General features: G+C 48.2%; 1 protein-coding gene across 1 annotated transcript in view; it reads left to right on the top strand.

Moving 5' to 3' along the window:
- Ac3 (Adenylate cyclase 3) overlaps positions 1-15,621 on the top strand; it is a gene marked incomplete in the record, with an annotated part of 96,859 nt that overhangs the window by 48,762 nt on the left and 32,476 nt on the right. Inside the window, 3 exon segments of the mRNA XM_037218936.1 lie at positions 161-248; positions 1,831-1,947; positions 12,061-12,389. Of these exon segments, the coding sequence (XP_037074831.1) occupies positions 161-248; positions 1,831-1,947; positions 12,061-12,389 (534 nt within the window).

Below are 15,621 nucleotides of genomic sequence, written 5' to 3'. Positions count from 1 at the left end.
GGTCTGCTTTTGCTGAAAAGGCCGCTAAATGGCTAACTTGGCTTTATGCTGCGCTACTATTTGTGGTAGGCATGGAATCCTTGCAATCTAGTGCTGTTTTAGATCTGGCGTTTGTTTCAAATCAATGTTTGTTCTCAAACAGTGTATGTTTTCTTTTCAGCACTATCTACACAGTAACCACTCTCTTCGCGGGTGTCCTGCTGCTGCTGATCATGACTCTATTTATCTTACCAGCCCAATGGACAAAGGTCAGTACAGTTCAGGTTGCCGCAAGCGCTCCCGTTCCTGACATTTGACACTGGTGCCTACAAACAAGATAAAAGGCCTCAGCTATGGATTGCAACTTATCTCGTTTAAACCGAATGTCGGTGCTTATTCTAGTGCGGCAAACACCTGAGCAACATTTCTGACTGTTAAGTCAACATTACGACATCTGTTGAGGTGTTCCACGAACGGAACTTCTCGTCGCGTGGTGTTTGTGTCAGCTGCTTGACTCCACCACGTGACGAGAATTATCGGCGTGGGAAGGTTGCGCCTGGCACTTCGCGCTAGAGCGCCGCTCCATCACATCATGTGATGGAACGGTGCTCTCATGATTACATCACCTGAGAGGGCGCATGCAATGCACACCTGAGTGCACTGCATGCGTCCTCTCGGGTAGATACGCAGTGAGCGCGACATGAGCGGTATCACACATACGGCTGCACGTATCCTGCGAAGTGGGTCCGGTAAAATTAAAATCAAAGCACCATGCGGCACCTCGGTCGATCTGAAGCTGGGAACCAGATCACGAAGCCCAACAACTCAGCGTGGAACGCCACGGATCGTAACGCGTAGTTCAAAATCTGCCGGCTTCTGAAATCAAAGCATTTAGTCTTTCCCAGAGCAAACCCTCCTTATGAACGTCAATACCAAACTTTCGCAAACCGCTAACACACTGTGCTGTCTCCGATCACTCCCATCGCACGCTGCCTCAGCGCAGCGAGAGCGGGTGGTCCGTATGACTGCGACGTGTACTCTCCTTGTCTGGAAGAGGAGTCCGATGTTTGTGAGAGCTGCCATCTCACCTTACGTCCTTCCGTGACAAAGGTCGCCGAGGCCGAGAATCCATGAGCCATTAACCGCCGCCTACTGGCAACAAATGTAGTGTTATTTTATAAATGAAACTGATTCGGCGTTCCATAAGTTAATACGAGCGTTCATCCACGTGACAAATAAACTCACTCGAGCACGCCCAAGCGGGCCACAAATCATGAGCTGTGCGATGAACAATGATGCATTTCATACTAGGGAAGAAAGCGCCATTTCACAGACACTTAAATCATTTGTATCGCATTTTCCCTCATTCACGGTCAAAACTTCAAGCACAAAGCATTGTAACTCGCACCATCGCCAGTGAGCCGCTTTGTTGGACGCCAACCCCTTGCCCATTGCAAGATGTAGTGGCAAAACAATTTACGGAAGTACCTCATTGCAAAGGTCCTTCCTGGAATCAGAGCGGCAGCAGCAGTAGCATGCTTGGAACTATGGCCGATGCTTTTACCGGCTTTGAGAAGATGTTTGCTGCAAGAAGATTTAACATCTTCATGCCAAACGCGCACGACACAGCCCGAATCATTAATTAAGGTACCGCAGTGAACTTGGCAAGGTCTGGTTAGCGGGGAAAACGATCTTTTGTAACGGAGATTGTTGGAGGCTACGCGGACAGCTACGTCGTGCTTTGATTGTCCGTGAGCCGGTGACGTTGGCAACTGACTGGTGACTGGTGACGGGTCTGGTGGCTGGTGTCTGGTGATTGATGACCGCCACTGGCTGATGACGGGTCCGCAGCGCATGCCCCGCTGGCTGGTCTCCCTGAGCTCCGTGGTGCAGTCTTCCAACACGAGGACGGTCAGCTGGGTCGTCAGCATGAACATCCTGCTCGCCCTCTGCAACCTCGTTGACATGGTGAGTGTGCAGGTGATGTGGTGGGTGATCGTGACCCGGCGACAGAGTGGGCACGCCAGGTCAGTATCGCGGGGTACAAACATCGCGGAATTTGAGACCTGGTGACAGGTCGGATTCCGACGAAGTGCTCAACGGGATCATGTTGTCTCCCGAGAAGACGTGAAACGGAGACTTGGTGTCTTAGTCTCTGTTTTCTATGCTTGCCATGACACGTAAAATATGAGTCCCTCCTGGATGTGTATGCCGCACCCGTCCTTGCTTGATGACATGTCAGACATGGTGAGAGATAAATACACGATGCCACCATTATACCTTGTAGATGTCGCCGATCGCTGACATCGTGAAATGGGTGTTCATGTTTTCTTGTCTATCATCCGTTTTCTTGTCTTCAAGGCCTGTGGTGCATTTTTTAGACTGCCCTGCGCTTGGAGTTGAATTTATAGCAGCCACTGCGTCTTCGAGCGTTCAAGATCACCTTGCCGGCGGCGCGAAGTAGTGCGAACTACACCAACACTCTGCTAAATGAAAGGAAACCCAGCTTTCCGTTCCTGTTGTTTCTATTTTCCACACGCCTAATTCGTGTTTTGCGACTGAACGTAATGCTTCAAGCCGTCAACTAATCCCCCAGTGGGCCTCATTCGCCCTAGGTAATTTAGATCGCCCCGGAATCTTGTTTGGAACGCCTCGGAAGTTTCTGAGAGCGATTTCGAGCATGAATCAACACCAATTGGTTTGTTCGCTGTTGTTGTCTTCTAGTGGTCGCCAGCAATAGAATAATGAAACAGTGCGACTAGCTTATGAATAGAACATTTCAGCTACAGGCATGACTGAGGACACAGGATCAAGGCCTTCTCGTGTAAATGTAGAGAATGCAGCTGTGCCGATAAGGAATAGCTCTGAGGCACTACAGAATGATTGCAGGGGTGAGGTAGGCCAGAGTAACAGTGATGGCGAAGCAGATGTGGTGGTTGAAGGAGACTCCTGAGTGAGACATCTAAAAACGGTTCTCTGCAAGGGAAGGAAAGGAAGGAAATGTTTTACGAGGCCTGGAGCCAAGGTCAAAAACTTGTTCCCAGTGGTAGCACAGGTCACCAGCGAAAATCTGGCCAGCATAGTCAATGTGTAGTGCAGCAATTTACGGATTAAATTTTCAGCATCTGGTCCAGTCTAGTCCTGGTAGTCCAGATCCCAGTCACCCCACCAATCCTCTTTTTCCAGATTTCTCAGTCCAATCTGGTCTGGTCTACCTTACCAGAAAAAAAAACAGCAAACACATCAGTGCCAATCTGCTTCCACATTGAGAAATTCTCGAATATTTAACAGCAAGTTTGGTACATCTGAGTATCTTAGCTTTACAAATCGGTTGATTTCCATCGGAAAAATACGCACCTAGTTGTCATTAGCAGGTGCTGGTTAGATACTCAACTCAGCTTGTTGTCCTTTGGGAATGCAATTTTGCCTTATGTTCGGAACATGCAGGGCTTATCATATCTGTCATATCATACCTGTTATATCGCAATTATTTTGGCCAATATTCCGCAATTTCCATCACATCACATAGATCAAGATCACTTCTGATTTTAATAACCTACAGGCATGAGCGCATTACATAGCATTTTCAGACTCCAAGCTAGGTGCAGCATGCCTACACATACCTCTATACAGTTTCAGCGGCGCCCAGGTCACAAGCACAAGACGACGCTCATCTGGTATGCCTTCCAAATTAGCTAGGACGTCCACGAAATATTCGTGCACATCATGCAAAGGCCGTTGGCGGAGGGTGCATATGACCAGCCAGCCGATTACACAGAATTTATGGCGAACATGACAATTGCTTTGCAAGCCCGTGCGGGGAACCATTAGAATGCGATGGCCTAAAAGGTTGAGACGTGCATGCAAGACTTGTTCGCGAAAGGCCGGCAGGAACATCGATGTGTCTTCGTTTCAACAAACTGTTGGTAGCAGATGTATATTACCAGCGAGCCGATGGCGTCAAACTTAGCGGCTGATATGATGATTACATGGCAACCTACAGCTAAGCCATAAGCTGTAGCCTATCCTTTTCCTTTTAAGCGGCCAGCTTTCACAATGTACTTCAGTCTTACACGGTCTCGCACCCCGTGGTCGTGCCGCTGCCGGTGGTGCGAGTGAGTGGCGAGCGTGATCAGTCTGTTGTAAGCTGCGGTTATTTTTGCGCTAGATGCGCCAGATGCATCTTGGTTGGTCCGTGTCTGTCTACATTCCGCCGTGATCGGTCTGTATGCTGTCTACGGGATCGGCCGTGCTCGGTCCGTACCTGCCCAGCGCTTAGATTTCTGTCTGCTCGGTCCGTACCTGCCCAGCGCTTAGATTTCTGTCTGCTCGGTCCGTACCTGCCCAGCGCTTAGATTTCTGTCTGCCCGATCCGTACCTGCCCAGCGCTTATATTTCTGTCTGCTCGGTCCTTACCTGCCCAGCGCTTATATTTCTGTCTGCCCGGTCCGTACCCGCCCAAGCGCTTAGATTTCTGTCTGCCCGGTCCGTACCTGCCCAGCGCTTAGATTTCTGTCCGCCCGGTCCGTACCTGCCCAGCGCTTATGTTTCTGTGCTCGGTCTGTACCTGTCTGCGAGGCCGGCCATGCTCGGTCCCCATCTGTGTGCGGGGCCGGCAGTGCCCCGTCCCTGTCTGTCTGCTTAGTCACCGCGAGGGCTGAGTCAGACATGGTGCATTCTTGAGGCATTTATGTGTGGTGCTACGTTTAACGTCAAAATGGCGTGCGGGCATAATTATAGATAGCCAAACTGAGGCGCAGAGCACGATATGGGTCTGTGGTTTCTTCTTTTTGGCCAGAAACTTTTTTTGTTCATCTGATGCATCCCTGTGTGTTTCGTACGCGTGGCAGAGCGCTCCAGTAATTACACTTGCTCCACCGATGAGCATAGTTTGTTTGGCCACAACCATTCACAAGCCACGATGATATGGACACAGACTGTCACGTCTACGAAGTCCTACGCGTACCATGCGCACCTGTGTGAGCCTGGTTCATGCATGGCTCTGCTTTGGCGTTGATCGACATTTTGTCAGCCTTCCGCGATAACATTGTTACATCGTGACAAGAGATAGGTTTCCCTTGTTAATACAGCTTCTCGTAACGCAGTCCTACTTACTTAACTTCTTTAACAAATATACGATCAGCGCTCAACGTAAAACGTTAGTCTAATTCCGCATAGGCCCAGGGGCACCGGATGTCCTACTAAGTTAGGAGAGATTGAGAGAGAGCGGGGGGGGGGGGGGAGGATAGCCATTTTGGTCACTTCTTATCAGTCAACGCCAATGGGATTCATGCAAATTTTAAGAAAGCCGGGTTTGTCTCTCTCTACTACTACCCACGCCCTTGCGAAGATGTATTCACTTCTTGCGCCGATTGAACCTTAACGGCTATACTGAATGCTCGCAAACCACATGTTCATGCATGCCTTTTAAGTCTGCCTGGTTGGTTCGTGGATATGCATAACTACCAGTTACGCATGTCAACTACAAACACTTGCTTCTGGTAAGGAGGTATCCCGATGTCCAGGTTACGTATCTCCAACGGCCCGCTCGAATGCGGCACGGCACGCGAGCACGTCTTCCTTTTTTCTTTGGTTGCATTTGCACCGTTAGGCATATGAACCTGCCACAAGCACATTATTATACTCGCCATATTAAGTTCTACGTATCGGATGCTGGTCACATGCACCTCCCATAAAGTTTGTTCATTATCTGTACGAGGATTCGGGGCGCTTCGGCTGTCCCGAGACGTTGCGCTCCACGGCTAGCGGCCGGCGCATCGAAATCTAAATACCAGTGACGTCATCGTCCTGTTCAAATCCTGCGAAAACCTGACCTATGACAAAGTCCATGGATGGCATCCGCCTGAAGATTGCCACAAATAAGCTGAGCGGGGAAATCAGGGTAGCCAAAGGAGTGTCAAAATTACGGCAAGCAGACACTTGCTTTTTTATTTCTTCAAATCCAAATCTCAGGGGTACACTGTTGGCCTCCTCGAGGAAGATGGAAAGTCATCAGTGGAATACAGGGACATTGTATATGCTCCTAGCAGCCAGTTTTGTTCACATTCTACAACCGAGAATTTGCATGGTTTCCCTGAAATTAGTGATAACTTGGCTGAGGGCAGTTCTGTAAATGTGACGTTAACCGAGGGTATGGTTAGGGGTAGCTTGCGGGAAATCAAGGTCAATGAGATGGCCGGACCTGACTAGATAAATGGTAGGGTGCTGAATGAAGGTGCTAATAGTTAAGCTTATTGTCTTATGCCCGATGACTGGTGCAATGTCATTGCAGTACAGATATCTAAGGAGACCAAAAAAGTGTCGGCATCCACAGGTTTGTCAGCATAACATTACTAGTGTGCAGGATCTTAGAAAAGTTCATTAAGTATAGCGTCCAGTCACACTTAAGTAGGGATCAGCTGAAACAGAGTAGTCAGCATGACTTTTCTGGCAGGTCCTGTTTGACAAATCTTCTAAAGTCCATGGAGCATGTTACTTATCAGATAGATAAAGGCAATAGTTTAAATGTCGTCCATCTAGATTGTAGCAAGGCGTTTGACAAGATGCCACGCCAGCGTCTGTTACACTAATGAAATTGTATGGCATTGGGGGAAAAATTATTGGTTGGGTCAGGGCTTGGCTGCTAGACAGAAAACAAAGAGCAGTGCTTATTGGCGCTAAATCTTAGTGGAAGTTAGTAGAGAGTGAGGTTCCACAGTGAGAGGTCTGTGTGGAGCTCTTCGCTGCTTATTATTTTTGTGAAGAATATTGAGATAGGATTACAGGGTACGGTGCTTAAATTTGCTAACAAAGCTAAATTGGTACATGCGTCGAAGAATACCGACTTCGTGAACCAAGTTCAACTTGACTTAAAGCAATTAGTGAACTAAGCTTATCTGTCTCATATGCCATCCAATCATGTTAAGTGTAAGGTGATGCATTTGGGTAGTTTTGGTAGAGGGAGCATTAGCTATGAAATAAGAGGTCGGGAGTGAGACCAGACCGAGGAATGAATATACTTTGGGGTTATGATTTCCAGGATTTGAAGGCTCAAAAACAAGGAGGGGCTGCTAGGAGCAGGGCGCTACGGGTGCTGGGACTTATTATCAGGAATGTCCAATGGGCCTAATTAGGTAGACCAACCTCGATGGGCCATTGTGACTCTTTGTTTGCCACATGTCTTTATGTCTTTATGCTTTTATGTCTTTATGAGTCAAAAGGGTGATGATGAAATTTTCGCTAACTCCAGCGCTGGGCATTAACTGGCTGGTGTGACACGAATTTAGTGCTCAAGGTCTTGCGTAAAAACAAATTAAGTTTGTGGCGAGATTGAAAACACCACAACCAGACTAACTTGAGATGATCAGTGCTTACTTGCGTATTGATTTGTTATTTTAGTCGCTCAGCTGGACGCATCTGGGTGAAAAAATTCATGTTTTATGAGTTGTGTTATCTTAATGCATTAGTCAAGTTGCCATCATGTGGACCCAGCAATGTTGACTACCACGGTTTTTTCCATTGAGATATGTTTTATATCATAAAGAAAGCCAAATTGGCTCTGCTGCTATTCGTGAAACCTGGAGCACTTCCCACAATTGAAGATGGCACCCGCCAGTCGAATCCATTTTTGGACTTATTTTTGGCTGCAAGGTCTAATTCAACGCCAATTTAGGTGTTAACTATCAAACTCAGTGAAGACCTTTGATGTACAGCGTGGCGACATCTTGCGAGACCTTCAACGCAGTGCTGTAGGCCAGCACCCGTCACATCCCTCTATTACTTTTCAAAGCCAGCATCACTATGTCCACCTAGCTCCCCTCCTTGTCTGCGACGTCCATATGCTTGTTGGTGTAACGGCTATAGCATGTGATTTCTCCCTAACGCTTACAGCTATCTGTGAGTCGAAGCCTGCGCTGTGGCTGTCGCAGCTGCGGCGTGCAACGCTGCGTACCTTGTTCTCGGTGGTGCAGCTGCAGGTCACTGGTCACTGGTCAGGTCACTGGTCAGGTCACTGGTCACTGGCCAGGTCACTGGTCAGGTCACTGGTCACTGGTCAGGTCACTGGTCAGGTTACTGGTCACTGGCCAGGTCACTGGTCGGGTCACTTTCAGCGGTGCAGCTGCAGGTCACTACATTCGTGAGCGCTTCGCGACTAACGGCTGCTCTTGAGAAGGCCGGTATGACAGTGGAGACTTCGCCGCTCCTACCGAAGTTGGCAATATCTCTAGCTTTTCTTCGAGGGGGGGGGGGGCTTATTCGTTGGTTGGGGCTAGGAGCATAGTAGTTCAGGCGATTCTCCAAACTTTCAGCCATGCCTTCTGCGGTCACAGGAACTGGTCTCACGACGCTGCACAACAGCTGACCGAGGTCAACCAAAATCTGGTCTGCTGGCACTGCGGTCCCGCCGACCAAGTGTCACTAGGTGTGCTCGCCTGCCATTCGCTCCTCCTTGGCACGCTGGGAAATGTGCTTCATCTTGTTCACATGCCACCTCACTTAGCAAGCATTATCACTTAATTATTGAATATATATATATATATATATATATATATATATATATATATGTATATGTAACTGATAAAATCGTACATATATACATACATGCACACGTATATATATATATATATATATATATATATATATATATATATATATATAATAACGTGATTATTGGCCTGCCAAGAAGGAATACAGCAACGTTGCCTTGAGACAGTGCTGAGGAAGAAAGCCGTCGTTCCGTCTTGCGCGCGGGAGCATGAGCGCCAGCAGTGTAGGCTTGAAGAGGCAGTTCACTCACATACTTGTGGCCGATGCTCTTCGGCTATCTTCAGGCAGTCCCTTAACTCCTGTTATGACGTGGCGTCTTTCAAGTACAACCTCTGCATCCGAACGGCGATAGTGAGGGCCTCCTGAGGTCCGAGATCCTCTCTGCAACTCACCCAGTAGGCTATTCAGCTGCAGCGCTTTAAGGGACCTTTCAATGAACGGGCACCTCACTTCCAAATGAAGGCTTCGCCCGCCTTTGTCGTGGATTCAGTCCACTGGCGCCAGATTCAGTCAACAGTGACATGTGCATGACTGTCGGAAGTCCGTAGGACTGAACAGCCGGCCAAGTGGACGGCTGGGTTTCAATGATCAGCAAGACCGACTGGTGGCAGGCTCTGCCGTGACGTCTAAGACACCTGGTGTTCGGGCCGATGGTCGACTCGCCGCCTGGCAGCCAGACAGCTCTCTCAGCACAGCTCTCTCACAGTCAACCTCAGATTGCATCAGATTGCATACTTACCCTAATCTAACGAAACTCGGCGCTGGTTTAGCGTTACACTTGATTTACACGAGTGTACACTCATGATGCACGAGCGTACTTCACACGGTCGTGATGTACATTCCCATGAGTGTGTGATCTACACCCATGATGTACGGGCATACTTCACACGGTCGTCATGTACACTCCCATGAGTGTGTGATGCACACTCATGATGCACGGGGGTATTTCACATGACCGTGATATACACTCCCATGAGTGTGTGATGTACACTCATCATGCACGGGCGTACTTCACATGGCCATGGTGTACACTCCCGGGCATACTTCACACGACCGTGATGCACACTCCCATGAATGTCTTGGGCTGTAAGGTGATCTGTCGTAAGCGCGACCGTGAGCGCAGCGTTGGTGGCAGCATCACAGCCAGGACAAACGGGAGGGCCTGGAGCAAAGCCCTAACGGCAAACCACCTCATCATCGCCGCGCTGCTGCGTGTCTTCTTCTTTATGGTTGCAAGTTATAACAGGAGCTGGGCGACTGCCTGGAGTCAGCCCAAGAGCACGCGACCGGAAGGGTGTGGTCATGCCTTGGGAGGGGCGGTGCACGGGAACAGTTTAGCAACTATTATAACAAGAGCCATGGTATTGAGCCTCAGCAGAATGACGATCAATCACCCCGCTGGGCATAAACGCTATCGCTCCAGCCCCAGAGGTTCTTCAGCTGTTACCTGAACGTGATTTGAGTAGTCTTATTCACGGTTCTGCACTGCCTGACCGATATCCAGCTGTGTGGGATTAGCTGTTTTTGGTCTCGTACTGTTTCCTAGAGGGCAGAAGATCTGGCTTTTAATGAAAGTCACTTTAATGGGACCTCAACAACCTTCTGGGGAACCGCAATATGAGCCCTCGGAGACTTCATTGTGACATTGTAACTACTCCTCGATGTATGCCTGCAGTAGCATGATTTTTAAGCTCAGGTGTCACGTCCTAACGTAGCTGTGTGCCACTCATCACGTATCGCTTGGCAGCGAGGAGTTTCTGAACGGACACTTGAGTACATCTTAAGTGTCTATGTAAGTATCACAATTTCCTTTAAAAAACGCGTCGTATATGTAACAAATGTCCATATTATGTAAGTTTATTATAGAGGCTGCTGCTGTGAGGTATAGCCTTACTATGAGTAAGAGAAGACAACAAACGGCATATTTCGATCAGGAGAGGCGATTTTGGTGATTCATGATCAAGTTCGGCCTTCGACTTTCCTCTCCATCTTGGATTTGACGTCATGCATTAGAAAAAGCTGCAAAATGGGCTCTCACATACGAGCCTCCAATTCGTCGAGACAAAACCTTGAAACCGGGCCAACACTCAAGATGGCGGAAGTCGCCATCTTGAATCGTGAGAAATGTTCAAAGTTACATAAGTAGCAGCCAAGCTAATTTGGCCCCGCTAGCTACATAAAACTAGCTGCATAGAAGATTTCTGTCGAACGTTCGCGGTAGCTGCCATTGCAGGGTCTCATATAAGAAGCATAAGGATGGCAACTCGACTACCCGTGCCCAACCAAGTAAAAAGCGTCTTCTATAGTACATGCGTCGTATATGTAGCACATCATTATCTAATTATGGTATTTAAAATATACAGTTTCTTTCAGTGGTGCGCGTACAGTGAGTGAGAGAAGACAGCAAACGATATGCATGGATCAAAATGGGCGATTTGCGTTATTCGGGATCACCTTGACCTTCGAACCTCACCCTGCTACAGAAAACCCCTCTAAAACGATGGCACACGATCTCCAAGTCATGGAGAAAAAAACCTTGAAATTGAATCAAAATTCAAGATGGCGGCGGCCGCCATCATGGATTTTGAGAAATGCTCGAAGTTGTGCAAGTAGCAACTAAGATTATTTAGATCTCCTGTCTACAAAGAACATATTTCCGTGAAAAAGTCCGCGGTAGTCGAAATGGCAGGGTCTCCGATAGGGCGAATAAGGATGGCAACTCCACTATGTTCGCTGTTAACGATTTTACAATGCACCTCAGGCACCCGAAATTTGCAGTACTTTAGGTATGCCACATATGTGTTTCGCATGTACATTTGGCATTATTTTTAGCTGCGCCATATGAGCATGCAATTCCTCGAGATTCCTGACGGCAGATGTTTACATATTTGACGTTGTGAATTTACAACTCAGATTTGTTATGGCGTGTAACGGAATGCTGATTACTTTTCACTTATGGTCCTTAAAGAAATATTCACCACTTTCTTTCATCACAGTAACGCATTTTTTTCCAAAAACCGGAGTCATTGCTCATTTAGAAAAACGACTCCAGGTATGCCACAACGAGCCCACTCTGAGGACTATCCAAACAGTTTGCTGCGGCACAGACAGCTTTGTGTACAGCCCACCCGAAACAAAGAGCCACCAGCCCCCAGCCGCAGGTGCCTGTATATCAGGGTGCCCCACCTCTCTGCGCCGCGCGTGACGTGTCAGCTAACACCTCATACCGCCCCGGCCATTTGGGCGGCAGGTAACGTGTCAGCTGACACCTGACACCGCTCCGCCCCTCTGCACCGCAGGCAATGTGTCAACTGATACTTGACACTGTCCGGTCCCTCTGCGCCACAGGTCATGTGTCAACTGACACCTGACACCCCGGTCCCTCTGCGTCGCAGGTGATGTGTCAACTGACACCTGACACCACCCTAATCCTCTGCACCGCAGGCAATGTGTCACTTGACACCGCCCCGTCCCTCTACGCCGCAGGTGATGTGTCAGTTGTCACCTGACACCCCCCGCCCCTCTGCGCCGCAGGTGATGTGTCCGCTGAACGGAGGTGTGGTGGTGCGAAGCGCCGGAGCCGGAGCCGGAGCCGGAGCCGGAGCCGGAGCCCCGAACGCCACGGCGGTGCGCTGCCCGGTACTGCCCTCTGACGTGCAGCCTCATCTGAGCTGCACTCACCCGGCCTACTTCACCTTCTTCTGCGTGCTCATTCTGTGCACGTACCCGGCGCAGATCGAGCTGCGCCACGTGACCAAGCTGCCGCTGCTGCTTGCCACGGCGGTGCTGCACGCCTGGGTCAACGTGGCCTGGCTCGGCGAGGTCCTGGACTGCGTCGGTACCACCGTCTACAGATATCACGGGTGAGCGCGGCGACGATGTCACCAGCCGGCGATGGCATCGATGTCATCAGCAAGGTGACATCGGTGACATCACACACACTACTTCATCTAAAAATATAAGGTCTAACGACTAAAGACCTGAGGCCTTCAAAGACCTAAGGTCTCTTAAGACCTAAAGTCTTTAGATATCATGGCTGAGTTGTGGGGTTTACCGAGATCAAGGAGGTGACGTGTAGTTTACCTGCAACACTGGTGAGTCGTGACGTGTGGTTTACCTGCACCACTGGTGAGGTGACGTGTAGTTTACCTGCATCACTGGTGAGTCGTGACGTGTGGTTTACCTGCACCACTGGTGAGGTGACGTGTAGTTTACCTGCAACACTGGTGAGTCGTGACGTGTGATTTACCTGTACCACTGGTGAGGTGACGTGTAGTTTACCTGCATCACTGGTGAGTCGTGACGTGTGATTTACCTGTACCACTGGTGAGGTGACGTGTAGTTTACCTGCAACACTGGTGAGTCGTGACGTGTGATTTACCTGTACCACTGGTGAGGTGACGTGTAGTTTACCTGCATCACTGGTGAGTCGTGACGTGTGATTTACCTGTACCACTGGTGAGGTGACGTGTAGTTTACCTGCATCACTGGTGAGTCGTGACGCGTGGTTTACCTGCACCACTGGTGAGGTGACGTGTAGTTAACCTGCATCACTGGTGAGTCGTGACGTGTGGTTTACCTGCACCACTGGTGAGGTGACGTGTAGTTTACCTGCATCACTGGTGAGTCGTGACGTGTGATTTACCTGCACCACTGGTGAGGTGACGTGTAGTTTACCTGCATCACTGGTGAGTCGTGACGTGTGGTTTACCTGCACCACTGGTGAGGTGACGTGTAGTTTACCTGCAACACCGGTGAGTCGTGACGTGTGATTTACCTGTACCACTGGTGAGGTGACGTGTAGTTTACCTGCATCACTGGTGAGTCGTGACGTGTGGTTTATCTGTACCACTGGTGAGGTGACGTGTAGTTTACCTGCATCACTGGTGAGTCGTGACGTGTGGTTTACCTGCACCACTGGTGAGGTGACGTGTAGTTTACCTGCATCACTGGTGAGTCGTGACGTGTGGTTTACCTGCACCACTGGTGAGCCGTGACGTGTAGTTTACCTGCATCACTGGTGGGTCGTGACGTGTGGTTTACCTGCACCACTGGTGAGGTGACGTGTAGTTTACCTGCATCACTGGTGAGTCGTGACGTGTGATTTACCTGCACCACTGGTGAGATGTAACGTTTAAAGGTATCATTGACGGGACGGGGCTTCTGCCAATATCATTGGTGGGACGGGGTGTGTTCATTTATCACGGGTGAGTCGAGGAGTCTAGCCATATCATCGGCGGGACGTAAGGTCAGCTCAGGGTTAGGGCTAGGGGGTGCACTGGCTCACAAGTCTCCGCGACCCCCTGTTTGGCACGCGTGAATGAGGAAAGGCTGTGCTATCTCCTCTTCTCTTCTCTCTCTCTCTCTCTCGCTCCTCTCTCTCCTTCTCTCGATCTCCTGTCGCACTCTCTCTCTCCGCTCTAGCCTCTGAGAACTGACGCCTCTCTGTATGATACTCCCTCTAGATATATACTATCAAATATATATCTATATATATCTATTTATATTATAAACACATTAGCTATGCACTATACTATCGCATCTCTACGTACATCTATCTATCGTATCATCAGTATCTAAGGCATCTATCTATGATCTATCATCATAACTATCTATCAAGATATCTATTGATCTGCCTATCTATCGATACAAATATCTCCATAATCGATCCATCTATCGATACTATGCTATCTATCTATCTATCTACTATATATCATCTAATCTATCTATCTATCATATCTACTATCTATCTATCTATCTATCTATCTATCTATCTATATATCTATCTATCTATCTATCTATATATCTATCTATATATCTATCTATCTATCTATCTATCTATCTATCTATCTATCTATCTATCTATCTATCTATCTATCTACTATCTATCTATCTATCTATCATCTATCTATCATCTATCTATCTATCTATCTATCTATCTATCTATCTATCCATCCATCTATCCATCCACTATCCATCCATCATCATCCATCATCCATCTATATCCATCTATATATCTATTATCTATCTATCTATCTATCTATCTATCTATCTATCTATATATCTATCTATCTATCTATCTATCTATCTATCTATCTATCTATCTATCTATCTATCTATCTATCTATCTATCTATCTATATATCTATCTATCTATCTATCTATCTATCTATCTATCATCTATCTATCTATCTATCTATCTATCTATCTATCTATCTATATATCTATCTATCTATCTAGTCTGTCTGTCTGTCTGTCTGTCTGTCTGTCTGGGTCTAGGTCTGTCGGTCTGTCTGTCTGTCCTGTCTGGCTGTCGTCTGTGTCGGTCGTCTGTCCTGGGTCTGTCCTGTCTGTCTGTCTGTCTGGTCTGGTCGTGTCTTTCCTGTCTGTCTGTCTGTCTGTCCATGTTGTCTGGTCTGTCTGTGCCCTGTATCTGTCTGTTCTGTCTGTCTGTCTGTCTGTCTGTCTTGTCTGTCTGGTCCTGTCTGTCATGTCCTGTCTGTCTGTCTGTCTGGCTGTCTGTCCTGTCTGTCTGTCATGTCTGTCTGTCCTAGCTTCTGTCTGCTTGTCCTGTTCTGTCCGTCTGTCGTCTGTCTGTCTGTCTGTCTGTCCTGTCTGTCTGTCTGTCTGTCTGTCGTCTGTCTGTCTGTCTGTCTGTCTGTCTGTTGTCCTGTCTGTCTGTCTGTCTGTGTCGTCTGTCTGTCCTGTCGTGGCTGTCTGTCTTCTTTTTTTATCTGTCTGTCTGTCTGTACTGTTCTGTCTGTGTCTGTCTGTCTGTCTGTCCTGTCTGTCGGTCTGTCTGTCTGTCTGGTCTGTCTGTATGTTGTCATGTCTGTCTGTCTGGTCTGTATGTCTGTCTGTCTGTCTGTCTGTTGTCTGTCTGTCGCTGTCTGTCTGTATGTTCTGTATGTCGGGTCTGTCTGTCTGTTGTTGTCTGTCTGTCTGTTGTCTGTCTGTCTGTCTGTATGTCTGTTGTCTGTCTGTCTGTGTCTGTATGTCTGTTCGTCTGTACCCGGTCCCTGTCTGTCTGTCTGCTGTCTGTCTATATATCTATCTATCTATCTATCTATCTACTATATATCTATCTATCTATCTA

Source organism: Pollicipes pollicipes, unplaced genomic scaffold (genome assembly GCF_011947565.3).
Source record: "Pollicipes pollicipes isolate AB1234 unplaced genomic scaffold, Ppol_2.1 Scaffold_4219;HRSCAF=4965_pilon_pilon_pilon, whole genome shotgun sequence".
Lineage (NCBI taxonomy): Eukaryota > Metazoa > Arthropoda > Thecostraca > Pollicipedomorpha > Pollicipedidae > Pollicipes > Pollicipes pollicipes.
This window is presented reverse-complemented; position numbering and strand designations above follow the sequence as displayed.